The sequence below is a fragment of the Phodopus roborovskii genome, unplaced genomic scaffold (assembly GCF_943737965.1).
Source record: "Phodopus roborovskii unplaced genomic scaffold, PHOROB, whole genome shotgun sequence".
Classification (NCBI taxonomy): domain Eukaryota; kingdom Metazoa; phylum Chordata; class Mammalia; order Rodentia; family Cricetidae; genus Phodopus; species Phodopus roborovskii.
Window position 1 is genome coordinate 5,837,829 of NW_026126514.1, and position 18,344 is coordinate 5,856,172.

The following is an 18,344-nucleotide window of genomic DNA, read 5'->3' on the forward strand; positions in this document are numbered from 1 at the left end:
GTGGTCCCAGACTTCAACATGGCCCCAGGAGGTGGTTCAGACCCTGAGAAGTCCCACAGCCCTTGATGGCAACAGGATTCATGGCTGGCAGCAGGACTCTGGCTGTGGCAGGGCCACAGACCTAGACATGGTCCTCAGTAGTCTCTGGGGCCCAGATGTCACCAAGGCCCTGGGTGGCTATGCTGGCCACTCCAGTCAGCATTGCCCTGGCCAAAAGATGGCCCTCAATAGTGTGGGCCCAAGTGGAGGCCCAGACCTTGTGCATCTGCATGGTCCTCAATGGTACCAGGAGCCATGGACATCAGCCCAGAGCCTGGCTGCAGTATGGCCACAGACCCAGACAACATCATAGCCCTGGATGGCAGTGCAGCTCACCCCAATCTGTATGGTCCCAGTGGTAGCATTACTCTCAGGCACCCATTTGGTGTTGGCCCATACCTCAGGTATCTACATAGCCTTTGTGGTAACTGGAGCTACTGACATGGACACAGACCCTGGCTTCCGTAGGGCTCTCAGCAGCACCTTGACCCCATAGACATGCTGAATCCTCAGATCAGCATGACTCCTGGTCCCCAACATGGCTTCAGGTGGTGGACCAGAGCATGGGCATCTGTGTGGCCTTTGGTGGTGACACGGGCCATGGACATCGATATGGACCCAGACATGGCCCCCAGCAGCAGCCCAGGTCTGGATGCCACTATGGCTCTATGGACAGCAGAGGCCACTCAGCTCAGCATCAGCCTGGCTGGGGGTAGATGCAAAAAATTACTAATAAAATACTTGCAAACCAAATCCAAGAACACATAAAAAAAGATCAGCTACCATGATCAAGCAGGCTTCATTCCAGAGGGTCAGAGGTGGTTTAACATACAAAATCAATAAATATAGCCCACCACATAAAGAGGCTGAAAGGTAAAACCACGTGATCATCTCCTTAAGATGCAGAAGAGGCCTCTGACACCCAACATCCTCTCATGATAAAGTCCTAGGGAGACTAGAGACAAAGGACATACTCCAATATATTAAAGATAACTTGCAGGAACACCACGGCCAACATCAAGCCTAAGTGGAAAAAAACTCAAAGCATGTCCACTAAATTCAGGAACAAGACAAGAGTGTTGACTCTCCATACCTATTCAATCTAGTACCCGAAGTCTTAGCTAGAGCAATAAGACAACTGAAGATGATCAAGAGGATAAAAATAGTAAAGAAAAGTCAAAGCATCTTTACATATATAAGACTTTATATACAAAAGACCCTAAAAACTCCACCAGGAAGCTTCTACAGCTGATAAACACTTTCAACAAAGTAACAGGATACAAAATTAACACACAAAAAATCAATAGTTTTCCTATATATAAATGACAAATAGAAAGAAATCAGATCTCAGTGGGCACACCTCAGGGCAGGCCCAAATACCAGGAGGAGTTGGTCAATACAAAAGGAACTCAGTGGTGTTTTTTTGTAGACTTTCATCTTGTTTGTTTTGTTTGGGCATTTTTTTTTTTGTCATTGTCTTTAGCTTATTTATTTTAATTATCATTTCCCTGATGTTTCTTGTTTTGTTGTTGTTGTTTTTTTTTTTTTAATTTGAAAGAGGAGGAACATAAAGTTGTGTGGGTAGAGAGATGGGAGGGCCCGGGAGGAATTGGGGGTGGGAAAAACATGATCAGAATGTATTGTATGAGAATTATTTTCAATAAAAGGTTTGGAAAAAAACACTATATTTTTATTTATGTGTATGTGTGTATACATGAGTATATATGTCATATATGTGTATAGGATCCTCTGTAGCCAGAGTTAGAGGTGGCTGTGACCTGCCTGTCATAGGTACTGGGACCTGAACTAGAGCCCTTTGGACAAGTGGCAAGTGTTCTTAGCTGCTGAGTCATCTCTCCAGCCCTTACAACATTCTTCTTCTTTTTTAAAGATTTTACTTAATGTGCATTGGTATTTTGTGTGTTTTCATGTCTGGATGAGGATGTTGGATCTCCTGGAGCTGTAGTTACAAACAGCTGTGAGCTGCCATGTTGGTGTTGGGAATTGAACTCAGGTCCTCTTGAAGAACAGCCAGTGCTCTTAACCGCTGAGCCATCTCTCCAGCCCCACCCCATTAACATTCTTAAAGCATTAAAAAATCTGCAAAGACAGTGTGAAGTTACTAGGCCAAAGTGAAGAAATAACGACAAGCAGAGTACTCAGGCTGCTCTTCCCTGATGAAGACCTGTCTCAATATGTGTGCCTGACAAGATAGATAGAAACAGAAACTCAGACCTACCTAAAAGAGATCTGAGAAGATCTCCCTCCACAAGATGCTGGGATCCAAGCCTTTCAGTATTTATTGGTTTATTCAAATTGCCTTTCTCTGAGTCTTGAACCTTGAGCTCCGGTTAAATTGTTCTGGCTTGCAGTATCCAGCAGAAGCAAATTCAGATCCTCTCTGAAGTGTGATACATTTATCCTGGGCCTAAAATCACTGTAGAAACAATCCTTTCCCTACGAGGTTGGTCACATAAACAAAGAAACCAACTCCATCAAAGAAGCAATCACCCAAAGAACCATAAGGACTTCAGAAATTGGGTTTAATAGCTTAAGAATATAAGATAATAAAATAGGAAGTAGTTGCTCAGCTGCTGAAGGGGCTTACCTTTCAAGCCTGACCACCGAATTCGATTCCTGGAACACGTGTAGACGTGGATGGAATGAATGGACTCTACAAAGTTGTCCTCTGACTTCCACATGCATGCAGTATGTGCCCCTCCACAGATATACACTCACACATACACACAGAACACACATAAGTAAAGAAATAAATATAAATGGAGTTTAGAATTTTAAAAAGACAATACAATAGTAATGAAGAGTAGGTTTACATTTTTATTTTTAGGCAGTCCTGGCGATCGGACCTAAGGTATCTTGCATTCAAGGTGAGTGCTCTACCACCAAACTACAACCCCACCTTGAGTTTGTTTAATGACATAAGAGACCAGGGCCAGTGCAGAGACTTAGTAGCTGCCAAGCCTGAAGACCTGAGTTCCATCCCCAGACTCTACATGACAGAAGGAGAGATCTGACTCCCCCAAGTTTTCCTCTGACTTTCTCATGCACACTGTGGCATGTGTGATACATGTATGAGTACACACACACACACACACACACACACACACACACACACACACACAATCATCAAATGAAAAATACAAAGCACATAAAAGACCAGCTTTGATGACCCCTACAGACAACATGAAGGCTTGCCAAAAAAAAAAAAAAAAAAAAAAGCAACACTGCTGGTTTAGACAGACAGACAGATCACACCAACAGCAAGACGTGGGACAGCCAGCAGCACCTGTTGGGTTGCCATTGAATGGGCCTCTGTGACTGTCCTGAAGATGGCCTATGCTATTTGTTCTGTTTTACTGAATGCTGAACTGAACTCCACTGTGACTACAAGTGGCTGAATAAGCAAATAGAAATCACATGAGCACAAACAATTAAAGAGAATGTGCTGGATGATTCACAGAGTCAAACTGTGGGGATCTTGTTTGTTATGAGACAGGACCTTGTGAATCCCAAGCAGGCCTGCATCTATTACTTGCTCACGGATGGCGAGGCTTTATCGTTGTGATCTTTCCATGTCACCCACATGGCATTTTGCAAAAGTAGACAGAGCTGAAGAGAAGGAAGTGGCCAGCGGAGCTGAAGGCACCACGGCAAACAAGAGCTGCGCTGCAACAGTCTCTGAATGGAACATGCTTGTGGCAGCAGCAGACTGACTGCGGGGCGTTGGTTGGTACAGCCGCTGTGCCTATAAATGCTTCAGAGAAACTTGGTGAAGGCTACCACCACCAATGAGCAAAAAGGCTGCGACGGAAACCATGAATATATCCCCAAAGAAAGAAAAACTCCACATATCGAAATGTTTTACATCACTGAAAAACAAAACAAAAACAAAAAGCCATCAAACAGCAGAAGCCGAGGAGTGGGACCAGTCACCCTGACCCAGGAAAGATGTGGAGTGGCAAACACTACTTAAAGGTCAAAGTGCTGTTCACACTACTGTTGCTTTCATTTTCATGCGTGTAGAAGTAAATGTGGTTTGCAAGTGTGTGTTGTGGCTGCATGTGTGTGGGCACCCGTGTGCAGGTGTACATGCTTGTGGAGGCCTGAGGTTGCAGTCAGGAGCCACCCAGGATCACTCAGCAAACCCAGAACTTTCTGGTATATCTGCTCTTGCCAGCCAGCTTGCTTTGGAATATGGGCTGGAATCATGGGGAAGGCCAAGAAGGCTGCCAGGCATTGAGGTGGGTTCTGGGGATCTGTACTCCAGTCTAGCACTTAAACCATGGAGCCATTTGTTGCTTGAGTTCTAATTGGTCTTTAATAATAAAAACTGAGTCATCTATCAGGGAGTGAAAGCTGAAGGACCAGAGAAGTGAAGAGCCAGCCACAAGAGAGACCTCTTACCTCTACTGAATCCTTAGACCAAAGGTTCAATCCTGTCCTCAGAGCGCTGCCTCACACTTCCCTGAGCTCCTATCTCCTCCCTCCTTATATTCCTCTCTCTGTCCAGCCATATGCGTGTCTCCACCATAGTGCTGGGAATAAAGGCATATCATTCCAGGTTCTGTGTGAGCTGTTTCTCATTTGGACTGGATCAATTTTGTGTACCCCAGGGAAGACTTGAACTGACAGAGATCCATCTGCCTCTGTCTCCCAAGTGCTGGGTTAAAGGTGTGTGCCACCACTGACTGGCCACTATGGCTAACTAGTGTGGCTAGCTTTGTACTTTGATCTTCAGGCAAGCTTTATTTGTTAGATCATAAACAAAATATCACCACAGTCATTTATCTACTCAACCTCTCAAATCTTGATTTTGACAGTGAAATAAAACTCTCCAGTTCTCAGTGTATAAGCTTTCATTTTCTTGTGTTTATAAGTGACAGTTGGAAGTTTTAAATATTTTAACAGAATTTTTAAAGGTCACAGAAGAACCCCGATTTCCCTCTCACCCAATATTAAAAACAGCTGGGATAAAGGCACATTTCTTTCAAAAGAGCAGCAGCTATCAACACTTGCCTTTTCTCTGGTACAAATGGAAAATAAGAAACAGTGCAATGGTATTATCATTGTGCTAGTGCAAATACCCAGAAGGATGCTCTTGTAGAGGCCCCATTTTATTTCCAGCACCTAGGAACTGCATGTAATCCCAACTCCCTGATCTGGCCTCCATGGGCACCTGACTCATACGTATATAACTCCCACCCCAGACATACACACATGTTTATAATTAAAAAATACAACAAATCTTAAGTTAAATTTCTCTAATAGATAAAATAAGGCATTTTGGGGCCAGTGTGTTGACTCAGTAATTGTGCTTAATCCCAGGGATCTGCATAGTGGAGGGAGAGAGCCGATTCCCATTAATTGTCTTTTGACCACAAGACATGCATGCAACAAATACATATAATGGCTGATTGCTAAAAATAAAAATCTTTCAGATATACAACTGATATATTTTGCCACTGCTAAATCTATGTATGTACATGTATGTAAATATATAACAATAAATTAAACCTGTGGGTTTTGACACATGGTCTCCTCTAGTCCAAGGTTGACCTTGAATTTGAGGTGCAAGTTGAGAGGGACCTTGCTTTTCTTGCTTTAAAGATTCTCTTTAAATTATGTGTCTGTGTGCACATGAGTGCAGCGGCCCTTGGAGAGCCATAGGTATTGGCTCTACTGGAGTTAGTTCTAGGCAGCTGTGAGCCCTCTGATGTGGTGCTGGGAACAGAACTTGGGTCCTCTGCAAGTTGGGTCCACTGAGCCATCTCTCCAGCCCACATTGTGCACTTTGAAAGTGGAGTGCTAAGGCACACAGCCACCGTAGCTTGAGTCAGGAAGGTGTAGGTGGAGTTCAGGTGGTCAAATGTCCTTTTAATATCAAAGAAGAATTTTGCTTGATTAAAGTGTTATCTAGTTTTAAAAACAAGAAAGGAACATAAGTGAAGGTGTTACACTGGTTAAGAGGCAGTGTCTGGGTAAGATCCAGATACCAATCTAGCAAGGAAGAAAAGAGGAGAACAAAGCAAATGCCACTGAGCAAATGCAAAGCCTTTTGAGAAATGGCAGATCGCATCCCAAATATAATAGCAATTAGGAACAGAGGAGGTACTGAAAGTTCAGTTACATTAAAACCATCATTCGCTGAAAGAATAGGGGCTGTTATTAGTAGGACTCACTGAAGACATAGTGATAAAGTAAGGTTAAAAATGAAGATATAGACACCTTAGAGACAACGACCAAAAGAAAGCTGACATGTCTCCCAAATGAGCCAACCAGCCAACACACTTTATGGCAGAAAACCATCCTGCAGATAATGAGAGTTGATGGTGGTGAAAGGTCCAGTTAGCTAAACAGGTGTGGCTTTATTTAGTATGAATCTGGAAATTGTGAGTCTCAAGATTCTATGCGGTAGAAACTGAGAGACAACGAAGAGAAATATCTGTTACTTGCCATGCGGGATGGGCACATAGATACACTTACCTAAAATGCATATTCTTTTCAGGCATATGAATTGGATATTAAATCTAATATACTTATGCAAATGAAGACTGACAGGGCCTTACTCCTGCAGCCAGGGGGTCCAAGGTATTCAAGATGCTTGTTTGGAATGACTGCACATATTTTTTATTCGTATAACAAGGAGTGGACTGGATTGTCTCCTCTCCACCCTTGTGAATTTACACCACCAAGTATGGAGACTTGTATTCTCAAGACAAGTGTGACCATGAGCCAACACTGCAGAGGCTTCTAGTTTATCTCCTTTAATTCGAATTTTATATTCTACACATTGCAAGGCCTAATTGACAGCCAAGGAAAAACACATTTTAAATTTTCCAGTAAGTGGCAGTGCTAGGACTCAAACCTGCATTTTTTTTTTTTCATGTGCAGTGACTACATTTCAGAAAGTATTTATTCCCTTGAGACTGGAAGGAAGGAGGGGGTATTTTTTCCTTTTTTTATTTATATTAGAAACAACCTTATTTTATATATCAATCCTAATTCCCTCTCCCTCCCATCCTCCCATGCATCCCACACCGATACCCACATCCCATCCCCCTTCTGCTCTACAGAAAGACAGGAGAATCTCTAACAACATTTGGAGCTTTCTTTTCACATGGCTGACAGGGTCTTTAAGGATCTGTGATGTGGGAATGCTGTACACTGGGCACAGTAAGTGTGCGAGCTGTCGTGGAAGGGAAGACTGAGGCCTGCAGTGTGATGCTGGGTGAGATGACTCAGCAGGCATCCTGAACATTGGAAACAAAATTCCTCTCCTAGATGACATCTTACACCACTGGAAACCCTTTCTTTCGAGTTCAGGCTTGCTATTTTATTACTTATAGTTCTTGAAATGAATCCCGATTTCAAAAGGCAGCCAGTCTTTCACAGCCAAGCAAAGGTCAAGTGGTACATTCTCTCCCTCTCAAGTTTTTCAAATGTGCATCTATTTTACTGCTTAGCATGGGGAGAACACTCAGATAAGTATAATTACATGGTTTTCAACCAATTATTTAAATAGAGTCAGCATTTTAATGACTAGGCCCACATTATCTTTTATCATGTACTATAGTATTTCCTGGCTTGTCCTACTTGCCTCACAGTTTATCTGCTCTCAGTTTCTCCACATCATCTCCTCAGCTGCACAGCTCTGCTCCAACACAGCGCTTAACCTCATCTTTCCAAAATAAAGATTTGAGTGGTGGCCGGGCTGTGGTAGTGCATGCCTTTCATCCCTGAACTCAGGTGTAGCACAAATAAAAACCCAGAAAGGGATATTGGGGTTCAAGCTGAAGATTAGAAGGCAAAGCTGTCAACCACTAGAGTGTTCTTACCTATACCAAGGCTCAGACTGGGAGGGGCGATCCTGTCCTCAATGCAGTCTGCAGTCACACCAAGGCAGGATGTAATATTGGGGAACTGAGAAGGATTCAGAGTCAGCAAATGGTTTGAAGGCAGAAATGATAAGAATTGCTAATGGGTAACGAGCCAAATGAATTTTAGTTTTGGTGTAGGTGCCATTTGCTAAAAAATGAGGACATTTAGACGGGATTAAGGTTAGGGGAAAATATCAGTAGTTCACTGTTACGAGCACTTGCTCAGCAGCCTGGTCCCACAGCTGCATCAGCCCCAAATAACACAGAGACGCTGTATTAGATATAAAGCTGTTGGCCTGTTACTAGTGTTTCTAATTGGCTAGCACTGTCTTAAGTATTAACCCATTTTTATCAATTTAAGTGTTTCCACGTCGTCTTATCTTACCGGAGAAAGGATCCAGACATCTTACTTCTCTCAGGGCCTACATCTTGACTCCTCTCTACTACATCTCCCAGAATCCTCCTTGTCTCCTAGTCCCGCCTATTCTGCCTTCCTAATTTGCCAACAGTGCTTTACTCATTAACGAAACATATTTACAGAATGACATCTCCCAACATCTCAGTGTTTGACTTCCAAGTCCTTGCCATCCGTGGCCTCTAATAGCGATGGCTGATGTTAGTTCTTACAGGAACATTTGTAGGCAGAAGTCACAGGGCAGGAAACAGAAGAAATACAGCTGTTCCTAACAAGCCTCCAGATAGTCAAGGGATTGAAAAGTAGACCAGTCACTGAGCCTGTCTCATATACACTATGATTTTGGAGCAAGAAGAATCTTCTTTCTTTCAAAATATTTTGAGTTATTTTGCTGTGATGATGGTATAGTTTGTACAAAAAAAAATGGGTTTATGATGACATTTCCATGCACATAAATGGGGTGTCTTAATTTGCTTTCCTTTGATTTGATAAATACCATGGCCTAAAAGAAACTTAAAGAGACCAAAGGGTTTATTTCATCCTACAGTTTACAGACCATCATGAAGGGAAGCAGGGGCCTGGAGGAAACTGAAACAGGGACACAGAGGAATGCTGCTTACTGGCTTCATACCTCTGGTTTGCTCAGCTTGTTCTCTTAAACAGCTCAGGCTGTTTCTAGGGAGGGCAGCCCGGGCCCTCTTATATCTGTCATTAATCAAGAAATACCCCATAGATATGTCCACAGGCCCATATAATGTAGATGTAGGCAACTCCAAAAATGAGGTTCCCGCTTTCCAGGTGACTCTGCCTTGTGTCAAGCTGAGGAAAACATTTGGTTCAAGCCCTCTTTCGCCCCCTCCCCCCCCATTCCCCTGAGGATTACATTTGGCTCAAGCTCTCTTTCGCCCTCCTCCCCTCCATTCCCCTGAGTAGTCGTGTCCTTTTTCCTTCAAAACTTCTGAATTTAAGCCAAATTTAATCCACAACTAGACAATTAAATCTTGAGAGATGATTCAGCAATATGAGTTTTTGTCAGAGTATGATGGAGCAGAGGAAGGTCCTACATGTTTAAAGGATTGCTGGTGTTTTAAAGAAGCCTCTTGGTTTTTACCCAAGTGGGAGGCATCCTTTCTTTTGGCAACTTTTTTTTCCTCTTTCTTTCTTTTTTCTTTTCCTCTTTCTTTTTTTTTTTTCTTTTTTCTTTCTTTCTTTTTTTTTTTTTTTTTTTTTTTTGGAGACAGGGTTTCTCAGCTAGGTAGCCCTGGCTGTCCTGGAACTGGATATGTAGACCAGGTTAGTCTTGAACTCAAAGAGATCTGCCTGCCTCTGTGAGTTCTGGGATCAATGGCATTCACCACCACCACCTGGCTCTTGTGCCAACTTTTTAAGTCTGTTTTTCAACTCTTAGAAGTGCTTTCCATTTGGAAGGTCTACATGCCAGAATTGTCACCTTTGTGTGAGGGATGCAGAGAATATTTAGTAACTATACAAGCTTCCAGTTGATGTTCAGGGTGTCCTAGGGAAAGCTGCTACATTTAACCCTAACTTTTCAGAGTTGTATTCTTTATTTTTCTTCTGATCACCAGAGTTGTATATACTTTTTGCAGGCTACTTAAAAGATCTAAAAACTCTTAATTTTTACTAAGTAGATGGACATTACAGCAACATTTTGTCAATGTTTCCTCCCAGTGTATGGGTTTTATTCTTCCATAGGTTTTGTGTGTGTGTGTGTGTGTGTGTGTGTGTGTGTGTGTGTGTGTGTGTGTGTGTGTCCGAGTGCGTGTATGCACTTAAGCATAATCTGATGCATAATCAGAGAAAAATAGACATTTTTGTCTCTTTCCTTAAATAGTGTCCTCCATGTAAAATTACTTCAATGATGATTGGATTCAGCCCACATTCCATTTTAACCCTGCCTCCAGTTCTGTTTAGCGAGGAGTATTGAGCACAGTCCTTTCTCCTTCCCATTCTCACATTGCACTGGTTTTTGTTATAAAGGCTGGCACGGTACCTCTGCCGAATACTGGCTAATTATTTCCCTGTTCACTTAGTACTACAAACTTTCAACTCTCTTCTGGTTCTTAGCAGCGACAACGAAGTGCTGGGCTGGTGGCAGAAGGCCCAGACGACAATCTGCTGAGCTTGGTCTACCACACATCTTTTGTAGTGTCTCTTGTCATGTCCAGAGAGGCATTTGTGATGCTGATTCTGCCACCATTTCTCACTCAATCTCCTCCATGCTAAACAGGCCAGTTAGGCTTTAAGTCATGTCTCTGGGTAGCTTAAGTGTAAAGTGTGAACAGAGAAACCACTTCGTGTGAGGACAGCCGAAAATTAGATCCCTTCCTCTCCCCACTCCTCTTCCCCCAGGGGAGGAGGCACTTATCAGCCAAGAGCTCGGTGCCCGAACCGTGCAGCGTCCTGAGCACCAGAGGTTTGCCAGCACGCACGATCTGCGGCGCCGAGAGCCCTTCTCCCCAGATGAATTCTCATAGTATCACAGACGCGCGCAGTCCGGATCGATATTGGATGGCAGACGTGCTCCCGCCGTCAAGTGTAGGCACAGGGCGGCGGATTGAGCCGCCCTGCAGTTAGCTCGCTGCTTCTCATCAGCTCAGCACTGGCTGAGGACGTTAACCCGTTCCCGCACTGACTCCCGCTCTGTCGCGGCAGCCGTTTCTCCACTGTCCTCCCGAGGCGGCCGAGCCTTTCAGCCCGACGCCCAGGCCCGGGCTCGGGCTGCTCCCCGCGCGTGGCGGGCTGGTGACGCCCGGCTCCCCAGCGCGCGGTCCTTGGAGGTTGGACAAGGCGCTCCAAGCCCCTCGCGTCCGCTCGTCTTCCCGCGTCGCGGTCGGGGTGCCGGACCCAGCAGAGGCCCCGCCCCGGGACCCGCTCCCACTCCTGATTGGCCGGCGCAGCTCGAGGGGCCCGGCCCGGCCCGGCCCGGCGTCTCAGCTATAAAACCGGTGGCCGCATGCCCGGCCCGGCCCAGCCAGCCTAGCTCCGGGGCTCGCACGCGCACCCGACCCACCATGCCGAGGGGCTTCCTGGTGAAGCGAACCAAGCGCTCGGGCAGCTCCTACCGCTCGCGCCCGGCCGAACCGCTTTTCCCCCCACCGGCTCCCCTCGCTGCACCGCCCTCCCCAGAGGAGCCCGACCAGGGGCTGTCGGGGTTCGCCTGCCTCGCGCCCGCGCGGGACGGTGCTGAGTGGGGCGCGGGTGGCGGAGACGGCCCGGGACCCAGCCCCGCGAGGCCGGCGGGCTCCGAGCTGCGCCGCGCGTTCCTGGAGCGCTGCCTGCGCTCGCCAGTCTCCGCCGAGTCCTTCCCCAGCGCCACCGCCTTCTGCTCCACGGCGCCCGCGGCCGCAACCTCGGGGGAGCAATTGGGGCCGCCTCGGGTCGCCGTCCCCGGCTCCGTCCCCGCACCTGCGCTCGCCCCGCACAGCCTCCAACGCCGCGGTAAGGGCGCCCTGGGCTGCGCATCAGCACCCGCGGCCATCAGGAAGCCTAAGGCGGTGAGGAGGCTGAGCTTCGCAGACGAGGTGACCACGTCCCCGGTACTCGGTCTAAAGATCAAGGAGGAGGAGCCCGGGGCGCCGGCGCGGACTCTGGGAGGCGTCCGCACGCCGCTGGGGGAGTTCATCTGCCAGCTGTGCAAACAGCAGTACGCGGACCCCTTCGCGCTGGCTCAGCACCGCTGCTCCCGCATCGTGCGCGTCGAGTACCGCTGTCCCGAGTGCGATAAGGTCTTCAGCTGCCCCGCGAACCTCGCCTCCCATCGCCGATGGCACAAGCCACGTCCCGCGCCCTCCTGCGCAGCGAGTAAACCTCCTTCCGCTCCGTTGGCCCCTTCGGACCCTTCCCTGGCGGCGGGTAAAGAGAACGGCCGCTTGCCCCGGACCGACGATCAGCACCTGCAGGCCCGGGACAGCTCCGGGGACGGTCAGCACCGGGACAGCGCCGCTTGCACAGGCCTGCAGGCGCTGGTGCACCCGGAGGCAGCACGACCTCAGGCACCCTACCCCGAGGTGATGCTAGGGCGCCAAGGTCTTGGGCCAGGCGGTGCCAGCGCGGGGGCGACATCCGAGGTCTTCATGTGCCCGTATTGCCACAAAAAGTTCCGTCGCCAAGCCTATCTGCGAAAGCACCTAGGCACCCACGAGGCGGGCCCGGCCCGTGCACCAGCCCCGGGGTTCAGTTCGGAGCGCACAGCCCCACTGGCCTTTGCATGCCCGCTTTGCGGGGCTCACTTTCCGTCTGCGGATATCCGAGAGAAGCACCGGCTATGGCATGCTGTCCGCGAGGAGCTGCTACTGCCCGCCCTGATCGGAGCTCCTTCAGAAGCAGGGCCAGGAGGGGCATCCGACGGTAGCACTCAGCAGATCTTCTCATGCAAGTACTGTCCATCCACTTTTTTTAGCTCCCCGGGCTTGACCCGGCACATCAATAAGTGTCACCCCTCAGAAAGCCGGCAAGTGCTGCTGCTGCAGATGCCACTGCGGCCTGGCTGCTGAGGGACTGATAGGCCTGGCAAGATTTCGAGAATGGCGTGGAGAAAACAATATGGTTCTCCTGTGGGGCTTTCTTCATCTTGCAATTTCCTTTCCTTCCCATGCTTTTCCTCTTAAAACTCTCCCAGTCATGATCCACCCTGGGAGAAGGCAGCGAGATGTAAAACCCCCTCCCTAGAGCAGGTATGTATGTCATAAAACTCTTGGTCAAAGCTAACAGCTTTATGTCCTCATTTCCCCACTAAAATAAAAAATTCCATCCCTTAAAACGCTGGAGACCCCAATGAATCCTGTATGGTTTGTAGTTCCTATGGAAAGTCGCAGTGAACGCGTGCAAGTCTCAGTGTGTACACAAGGTTCTACCTAATGTGGTATTCACCAACGTTTTCTTCTCTTGCCACCACAGGCACTTAAACATCGTCTCTGTCTCAATAGGGTCAGATTTCTTGACTTGTATATTCTGTGAATCAAGTTATGTGATTAATGCCAAACCTGCAGGGAAGGGAGGCTGAGACCCTTGTAGATGGACAGGTGTCTGGTGTGATAATATCCCTGGAACTTTCTTTCCTCAATTGAATGTATTAGTTTCTCCTTTTCAATTAGGTTTTGGAGGTGGGGAAGGTGCTGCTTAATGGGAAGGAGTTGGTGTGCCCTCTGAATTCTTTACCTATTTTATGTGCTGCATCCAGAAGGAGCTAAATTTTTTCTTTATATAACCTTTTTTAAATACTATAATCATTCATTTGAAAGATTCCATTCAAATTATGTAACGATTATGCTGTAAATCTGCTGCATTGTAAACTATTCAACTTAAAAGGAAGGTGTTCATACCAGTAATCCACCATGGTACTGAATGTTAATTCACTGAATATTCTATATTTTCTTTTCAGGAGCAATGTTTGAATTTTTTTGTAAATAATATTCAATGTATATTCTGTATCAATAGCCAGAGTCTGGGACACTGGCCGAGCACTGTCTGACAATAGATTTGTAAGCTGCTTCCACCAAATAAAAGTATGTAGACTGTGCCTGTTTTATTGTTTTAAGAAGTGGTTGAACTCAGTGTATTTTCAAGGCACTTACCTTCCCAACACCAGTAACCAACTTTAGATCTTAGGGACTTATTTTGACAGAACACAAAGAGAGGAAATACTATATCTTGCAAATGAATAGAATAGTGCTGAAATGTAATGGGAATACCTCATCTGAAGGCTAGCTGCAGACTGCAGCTCCGTGGAGAAAGAATATGGATTCTGGTTTTTTTTCTTTCTTTTGTCTTTTCTTTTTGTTTAAGTCTACTTAAATCATATAAATGGTGCTAGTTAGTTTCACTATTTCAAATCAGCATTTTCTATCCATCTTGTCACCTGTTATCAGTCCAACAGAAATATGTAAGGAGTTAAGTTTGATATTCTTTGAAAAATTCTTCCTGTTGGCCGTGGGAAAATCTCTACACTGTTTTAAATATATCTGTACAAGATCTCTTTGCTCATTTGATTGTTTTATTTGTGAGCATTAATTTAAAAAAGCACAAAAAATTTGGAGGAAAGTTTTACTCTAGAAAGTGTATTAAAAACACTGAAAATTTAAAAAGTCAAATGTCCTGAGATAGGTACATTGATTTTGGTCAAGTTTCTGGTCAGATTTAGGAAGTGGAAGACTTTCTGCGCTCCAACTGACAGTGGGGGCCTCTGAGAGGCATACTAGGCTATTTCTGAAAATGGCATTGATGTTTATTTTTTCATGATTATTTTTTCAAGCTACCATAGGGGGTATGTTACATCTCCCAATTACACAGCCCTGCTGCCTTTAAGTCTGAAAATATATTAAATAGAATACAATCACCGACAGACATGTGAAGAATATTTTATTTTGTTTTATTAAATACCATGTCATCTTTTTGTCCCATTACAAATCTGTAGACACTACATGAATGATACATAATTTATATTCTGTGGTTTGTCAGGATGATGTATTTACACATGCAGTTGGTATCAATCATGCTATATTTCCTTAGGAGATGCCCATGTTAAACAAAAGGGGGCAGCTTATTTACTACAGGAAATACTTCTGGAGGTGGGATGCATACCAACCTGACCTGCAGCAAGTTTAGTACTAAAATATTAGATTTAACTTAGACTCCTGGGTCATGTTCCCTTGCTTTTTAAACAATACACATAATTGGAGCAAAACATTTCTATGAGAAAAGTCTCCCAAACTTCTGTCCACCACCTTCTTTTTGGTACTTTAGAAAGCACACAGACACACCAGGATAAACTGGTCAATAATAAAACTGCAGCTTCAAAACAGAAATAGTATTTAACAGTGATACCACCTAAAAAAGCAGAACAGAGTTGTTTGGGAGCTAAACAGAGATCAACGTTCAGCGGTGATTTTCCTAGTTATTCAGTGTGTTGTGTCGTCATTTGCACTGTCGAGAAATGAGACACTGGGAAGAAAAAGTCAATGAATGTAATTTCCGTTGGAATCTGAGCTGCTGCATGACCACTAGAGTGTTTCTGTTTGTAACATAAACAGTCTGCACACATCCTATGTAACGAACACATGAGCAGCGTTTGCTCTAGCTTTACAAATGCTTTATTAATTTACATTTGTAGGGCTGGGCTATAAGGACAGTGTTCTTGCCTAGCATGCTTGGGATGCTGGCTTCCCAGCACTACAAAAAAAGGTTACATTTGTAAAAACTATGTATTTATTGAATTATGAAGTTGTAATGAGGCACAATAAATAACATAAGACTATCTGTCCAATTACATTTTGACTCAGCATTAATCATGAATTTGAAGGTAGCACTACTTAGACATGATTATCTAGAAAGGTGAAGAGTATGGAGTAAAACTCGATCCCCTCAAAATACGGCAGCGTGGAGTGTGGGAAAAAAACTGAACTAAATAAATAGTCCATATTTAAAACAGTAAGTTGCAAATTATTTTAAGTCCAGTGTTTTCTCAAATAAGTGTACAGGAAGGAACATGAATGTTATGGCAAACATGAGGCCAGAAAGAGTTAACACTACGTTTGTGCCAGGGTGGCTACTGCTGATCACTGCTGGGCTGCTTGTCTCCTTAGGATTTATTGGCTGAGCCAGAGGACCGACGCAGCTTCATGGACATGCGGCTTTTGCTAGTTCGAGGAGACATTGGAGAGGCCAGATCAGCCCCATCTACCTGGGCTGCTGTGGGAGCGTCACTGAGCAGACTCTCTGGGTAGGATCCTGTAGGAGAGAGTGACCATGTTAGTATTCTCCAGTCTCTCAGGCAGCTACGACCTTTCCGCTGCTATCTGGAGCAGGATCCCAACCCTCTTCAAGGACTTCAGAAGTTTAAAAAAACAAAAACAAAAAAGCAGTCCTAAGGCTTGCTAGTCCCCAAAGCTTACTAATGTACTTGAAACTCTGTGGTCTGGTGGCTCATGTCATATTAAAGAAAGCACCAATCATCGTGTCCAGAGCCAGCAGCCTGGAAAATGCAATGGGAAATACAACCTTTGGGTCTGAAAGCCCATAGATCCCAAGCACAACCAGCATGCAGGGCAGGACGTGGGAAGTGGGGAGGAAGATCGGCTAGCTGCACTGAGCAGCCAAAGAGCATCTTCACTCTGTGCTGGGTATGTAAGTATGTAAAGAAGGAGCAGCCGAATTCCAGAGACAGAGGGGAAAAAAGATAGGAATTTTCATTTGAAAGCCAGCCAGGAAAGACAAACCAACCTCAGAAAATGTCGTTAGATATAAGTAATGCCTTTGTGTTCATTAGCTTAAGTGTTTACACTTAGCAATAGAATTAGTAGACACAGAAAAATAGGCAAAACAAATTCAAACAGGAAAATCCTGTGTCATCTGGAGGGTGGTTCTTCCAGAGCCACCCTGACACTTTGGGAATCATTCTGCTAGTGTTTCTATGTAATGAAACTCCTGCCTAACTCAAAGGTATACATATGTGTAGTGGAGAAACAAAAAATGCTCAGTAAGTACAGATCTTATTGAGGTATCTTATTGATGTTTCTTTAGGTATCCCTAAAGAATTCTTCAAAGTACTTTTCAAGGCCAAATGGTACAAATATACATAGGGACAGATATGCATTGCTAAAGGGAACTATGCTGTCACTGGAACCTGTGCACTACCTGCTCCAAGTATCTTCTCCCACATTTCCTTCTAACCGACATGAGACTGGTCTATAAAATTAAGCAGGAAGTATTTTTTTAAATTTTATTTTCAAATTTACTCTTCCCAGTGATCTGAGATGGCTCATAATAGATGCAGACTAAAATACTCAGAGAATGTTAGTCACTTGGGGACAATGTTTCCCACTTGGGGAAAAGGACTGCAAGGAGCAGTATCTGAGCTTCCCGGTGCCACCCATGCAAGTGAGGAAAGGTCTTCCCTCCCGATGCTGTTCCCCTGAGGGCCAGTGTCTCTAGTGGGGGTTTGGGAGGGACAGATCTAGCAGTGCATGCCTTTCTGCTGTGAGGGAAGAAATGCAGTAGGGAGCTGAGTGGAGAACAAAAGAGAAGACAGAGGACAGACGTGAGGGAGACTGTGCAGGTGCTACAGGCGTTACCCGAGCAACGGAGAACAATCAGGTTTGTATTATGAACACAACTGGCATGCAATGAGTTAGGGTGGTGATGTTCCACAATGGCCAATGCTCTGCCACTTCAGATGCCATACTTACCAACTAACAAAACAAGTTAAATAGGAAAAGAGAACAGGAAAAAAGTGTGAGAGAAACATCTACTGTCTAATGTGTTCATTGCACTGATATTGTCTTACAATTCAGTCCTAAGATCTTTAGATAGACAATGTAATGAGGTAATAGCTACAACTGTTTAAATTTCATGTAATTAAAATGTAAAATTTAAATTCCTTGCTACACTAGCCATATTCAAGTGTAGAGTCACACCATCTTGGATAGAGCAGATATGTGATATTTACACCACCACAGAAGTTGCAGGAAGAGAATTACTTTTAGCATCTAAGAAAAGAGCATTTCTTCTACTCAATTTTTAACCCTCAAACCCAGTACTAGAATGAAGAATCTTTGAGGAAAACGAAAATGTTTCCATCAACTGTTTTTATTGGTTGAAACTCCTGATCTCTTGAAGGCAGTTTGACAATGAGAATCACTGATTTATTTATTTATTTATTACTATTTTTAACAATAGTAAAGAAAGCCCATCTTTGGGCATTGGGGTGCATATCCCACTTCTTTATTTAGAAAATATTTTCTTCAAAACCAGCAATTCTCCCATGCATTCTATACTGCCTCACAATGCAGTCATAAAGACTTTAGATAGGTACTGTGTAACGAGGTAGCTATAGCCACAGTAAAATGATTACATTTCATTTCATGCAATTAAAATCAACTGAGGCAGGGCTGGTGTAGGTCTCAAGCTTATACTTCTGCAACTGACACGTGAGATACACTCAGCACAGCCACTCCACAGCAGCTCACCAGAGGCAG

At 44.9% G+C, this 18,344-nt stretch overlaps 2 protein-coding genes across 7 annotated transcripts in view; one reads left to right on the forward strand and one right to left on the reverse strand.

The window, feature by feature from the left end:
* The first annotated feature begins 11,174 nt into the window (after positions 1 to 11,174).
* On the forward strand, positions 11,175 to 12,912 carry Insm2 (INSM transcriptional repressor 2). Its single transcript, XM_051196061.1, has one exon. The coding sequence runs from the start codon at positions 11,385 to 11,387 to the stop codon at positions 12,864 to 12,866; it is 1,482 nt and encodes a 493-aa protein (XP_051052018.1). The 5' UTR covers positions 11,175 to 11,384; the 3' UTR covers positions 12,867 to 12,912.
* Positions 12,913 to 14,717: 1,805 nt separating this feature from the next.
* Ralgapa1 (Ral GTPase activating protein catalytic subunit alpha 1) overlaps positions 14,718 to 18,344 on the reverse strand; it is a 199,380-nt gene continuing 195,753 nt past the window's right edge. For 5 of the 6 annotated variants that reach the window (XM_051195870.1, XM_051195866.1, XM_051195869.1 and 2 more), the window contains one exon: positions 14,718 to 16,098. In XM_051195870.1, the coding sequence (XP_051051827.1) occupies positions 15,950 to 16,098 (149 nt within the window). In that variant the 3' untranslated portion in view covers positions 14,718 to 15,949. The remainder of the gene's footprint in view (positions 16,099 to 18,344) is intronic. The other variant, XM_051195867.1, reaches the window with a different exon arrangement.

Excerpts from the sequence above, each read along its gene's own strand:
- Insm2 (XM_051196061.1), top strand. The coding sequence starts at position 11,385 with ATGCCGAGGGGCTTCCTGGTGAAGCGAACCAAGCGCTCGGGCAGCTCC.